Genomic DNA, 4,516 nt, shown 5'->3' with positions numbered 1-4,516 from the left:
AACCACTGCATGCTGTAGATGACACTGTTTAATAAACAGGCCTCCTTTAATATAAGGCAGGGGTCTTAAACAGGGGGTCCGGGACCCCTAGGGGGTCCTCAGAGTTACTACAGGGGGGCCGCCAAATCTTTGTGTGCATATGATTACATCTTTTTACATTAACCACTTGAACCCTAGCATCCCTTTTCTGTGGAGAAATTTAGCCAAAAATAGCAGATCTACAAGCTCACAACGCCTCGCGCTGCGAGGCGTTGTGAGATTGTAGATCTGCTATTTTTGGCAAAGAGGTATAGGTGTAGAGGGAAAAAAGAGCAGACCAAGTAAAACATTTTTTTTTAAATCAGAAACACAATTTTATACGATATAGAGTAGGGGGTCCCTGCTTCATCTCTTTCTCAGCTAGGGGGTCCTTGGCCTGGAAAACCTTGAAGAACCCTGATATAAGGATCAGCCATTCATTTACTTCTTCACCAGCTGGATGACGTCCTCATCGTCCATGGTGTGATCTTTACCCACTTTCTGCGGGTTGTGTTTCACGGAGGAGCCCCACACCAGCGCATGCTTCAACTCCTTGACGAGAGTCTTGTGAATCTTCAGGCAAAAGTCTTGCACGGCGGTCCGGTCGTCGGGGAGCACGACCGGAGACGTGTAGTCGGGCAGCTGACCCTTGGGCTTGGTGTAGATGCGCACCAGCTTCAGGTAGTCCCACATCCTCTCCAGCAGGTCGTCGAAGTTCCAGCGGTGGTGGGCCGAGATGGGCACGCAGTGGGGCACCTTGTAGATGACGTCCAGCTCCTCGATGGAGATCTGGTCGATCTTGTTGAGCACGTAGATGCACGGCACGTAGACCCTGTTCCCCTCCACGACGTCGATGAGGTCGTCGGCCGTGGAGTCTTCGCGCAGCGTGACGTCGGCGTGGTGGATCTTGTACTCCGCCAGGATGCTCTTCACCGTGTCGCCGTCGAGCTCGCTCACCGCGCACGTGGCCGTGAAGTTGACGCCCCCTTTGTCCTTCTTCTTGAAGCCGATGTTGGGCGGCTGCTTGTTGAGGCGGATGCCGAAGCCTTCCAGCTCGTGTTCGATCAGCTTCTTGTGACCGAGGGGCTTCAGGACGTCGAGCACGATGAGGATCACGTTGCAGGTTCGAGCCACGGCGATGACCTGTCTTCCTCTCCCCTTGCCGTCCTTCGCCCCTTCGATGATTCCCGGGAGATCCAGGAGCTGGATTTTGGCACCTTTGTAGCGGATCACCCCGGGCACGGTGGTGAGGGTGGTGAACTCGTAGGCCGCCACCTCGGAGTAAACGCCCGCCAGATTGCTCAACAGGGTAGACTTGCCCACGGAGGGGAACCCGACGAGCCCGATGCGGGCGTCTCCCGTCTTCGCCACGTCGAAACCCTCCCCGGTTCCGCCGCCGCTGCCTCCTTTCGGCGTGATGAGTTCTCGCCTCAGCTTGGCCAGACGCGCTTTGAGCAGACCCAGGTGACCAGACGTGTTCTTGTTCTTCTGCGTCCTGGCCATCTCATTTTCGATGTCCGCTATTTTGCCGAGCAGACTCATGTTGGCGGAGATTATCGGGCGCGATCGATCTCACACCTATATGGGAATGTAGGGTTTATTTTTTTCGTGCGTAGGAGGTTGGCAAAGTTATCCAATTGTGTCCAGTATGTATTCAGCAGACATTGCTCGGTCCTAGCATTCCACTCAACATTTGTTCTGAGTAACAAACGAAAAAAGAAGCACTTCCTATGTTTATATATTGAGTGACATCATCAGTTATGTCACTGGCACAGACCAAGTATGGGTGGGGGTGGGGGGGGGGATTATTAAATATTTTGTTTAATAATTCTGAATAAAAGCTACCTACTATAATGTTATGGTTGTGAATGTATACATGTGTTAAAAGGATCCCTGGCGGAAGCCTGCTGGCCTAGCGGTCCCGGCGCATACCATATATAGGCTCGAATGCAGCCTGACAGCAGGTTGCAGATTCAAATCCCGATCCTGACAACGCTGCGTGTCACTCCCCATCTCTCTCCATGTTTCCTGTCCTATCTACACTGTATACTATCAATACAAGCAGAAAAGTAGCAAAAAATATATATTTTTGGATCCCTGGCTAATGAGCCTTATATGCATTAATACACTATCATTTCCTTCTATAACTAAAGTGTTAAATTTAAAATAGCTTACACAGGTTGATCTTGTCATCTGTCCATGTGTGGTCCAGCCCTATGGGATGGAATGCATGTGCTAAAAAAAACATATTAAAATATTATTTTGATGTTCATATTAACCATAAGTATTACGTTGTTTTTTTAGTTAGCACATGCATTCCATTGGGATGGACCACACATGCACAAATTACGGATTAATTTTCCAGTTTAACCACTTTGAACCTGGTGTCCATATTTTGGGCATGCCATTCATTAAAACAAATGTAATGCATTATAGCATTACAGATATATTTTAACCTCATCTTAATTTCAAGACTATCTTAATCACTAATCACTTTTTTTTTTTACAAATGTATAATCCTGTTATCACTTTACATGATTAATGCATCAAATGCAATCAAATTAATACGTACAGTAGCATACCAAATGAACTGTTAACTAGATTCTGTGCCTACCTCAGATATGCTGAAGTAGAACAATGCATGTGACATGATGCCATAAAGAGGTCTCATGTCCACTCCACAAAAGGACCTGATGAGAATGAAGTGTGTGGTAATTATCATCCTAATCACACGTCTGTAATGAAGGCTGTCTTTTGAATTGAGTGGATGGAATGAGAAGGGAAATCATGATATATTAATCATGCACTGAGTAGTACAACTGTCTGTCTCATACTGCCTGTGGGGATCTAAAAAAACAAAAACACGGTTCAAGTCTGAAGTTTACCCTTTCAGCTGACTCTAATTTAGCCTAGCTTAGAGTGTGCTAAATTCATGGAATGAGAGCACGTCAACAGCATACCATGTAGTCTTACAAGTTCCAGGAAAGATATTGTTTGTATGCAGTGGTGGACAGTAACTAAGTACAATTACTTGAGTACTGTTACTTAAGTACATGTTTTATGTACTTTACTTGAGTCTTCTGACTTTCACTCCAATACATTTCAAAGACAAATATTGCACTTTTGACAATGTTTCTAGGAATGTGGAAAAAGTGCATTATGAATTAAGCACTCAAGCCATATTTAAAAAAATAAAAAAATATTGATATGCTTGCACTTGGTAATTTGTACATTTAGATTTGTTTTAATCAAGTACTCCAGTAATTTAACTCAAATACAAATGTGACAGAGCAACTTTCACTTGTATTTGAGAAATATAATGACTAGGAGTATTTATATTTTGAGTCAAGTACTGTGGTTGAGTTATTTTCCACCACAGCACGCATTGCACGTATACTGTAATGATTTCTAACTGTCAACAGAGAACTGTCTAACTGTCAACAGAGAATTTAATAATTACGTCTGTAATTTCTGAAATGTGCCATAATGGACGGGACTGATCAATACTGTTGACTGTCAATTTTCTCCACTTAAAACTAAATTATGCCATATGAGAATGTGTCAACCATACCAAGCCAGAGCTGATACACACACATTCCTGTGTGTATCAGATAATAGATGAAGAAGTGATGCGTGGGTTCGTAATTATGCCAAACTGAAAAACAGGTGCTCCTTGGAGAGGGTTTAGTTTCAGGATTAGACTTTTTAAAGTTCCTTTCCTTTGTAGACATCACAGTGGAAAAATATCCTAGTAACTCAAATTGGAGTAGAAAGTGGAGTAGAAGTAAAATAATTGTATATTGGAAATACTCCAGTAAAGTGCAAATACCTCGAAATTGTACTTAAGTACAGTACTTGAGCACCTGTACTTAGTTACTTTACACCACTGATTTTAAACGTGAGGTGCATGGCAGGGCTCCGAGTGTTCCCACTAAGGGAAAGTAGGCTTTCAACTCCTCTAAACCATTAAGGCCTGGAACGCATCTGTGTCACATTTTGATTTGAGCTAAAAAAGCATTATTTTACACTTTGGCTATTTTTGAAAAATCGTGAAAATGTGTGGAAATCTTTTAATATATATCGTTTTAAAGCGAACATTTTTAACTCAAATCTTTGCTTCTGGGGGGGTCCCTGGAACAACATATTTTGAGAAGGGGGGTCGGCGGCCAAATACATATAATTGTGGGGGTCCTTGACATGAAAAGGTTTGAGCACCACTGATATAGCAACATATGTTTTTTTTTCCAGAAAACTGTTGGGATTTAGAAGACATTTTGTAGAATGGGCTTCAGGTCTTAATGGGCTAAACCAGAGCAGAGCTGTACGTATTGCCTCTGACTCGAGCACGACTGGGGGTTGAGTACTGTACTTTGTCCGCCCACTGTCTGTTTACGCTTTCCAGCGCTATAAGCTTTTCGACCAAAGCCCTTCAAAATGAAAGAGAAACTGAACTGGGGATTTACAGAGAATTACAAAGCTGTCTGTTCCCCTGGCGGGC

General features: G+C 43.8%; 1 protein-coding gene across 1 annotated transcript; it reads right to left on the bottom strand.

The window, feature by feature from the left end:
* Positions 1–459: 459 nt before the first annotated feature.
* Positions 460–1,560, bottom strand: LOC311033656 (developmentally-regulated GTP-binding protein 1-like; the record flags this gene model as incomplete). Its single annotated transcript, XM_084041258.1, has 1 exon — positions 460–1,560. The coding sequence occupies one exon, from the start codon at positions 1,558–1,560 to the stop codon at positions 460–462; it is 1,101 nt and encodes a 366-aa protein (XP_083897384.1).
* Between the last annotated feature and the right edge of the window lie 2,956 nt (positions 1,561–4,516).

The sequence above is a fragment of the Gymnoscopelus microlampas genome (assembly GCF_963454915.1).
Source record: "Gymnoscopelus microlampas genome assembly, chromosome: 18".
Taxonomy (NCBI): domain Eukaryota; kingdom Metazoa; phylum Chordata; class Actinopteri; order Myctophiformes; family Myctophidae; genus Gymnoscopelus; species Gymnoscopelus microlampas.
The sequence above is the reverse complement of the archived record's forward strand: the minus strand, read 5'-3'. Positions and strand labels throughout refer to the sequence as shown.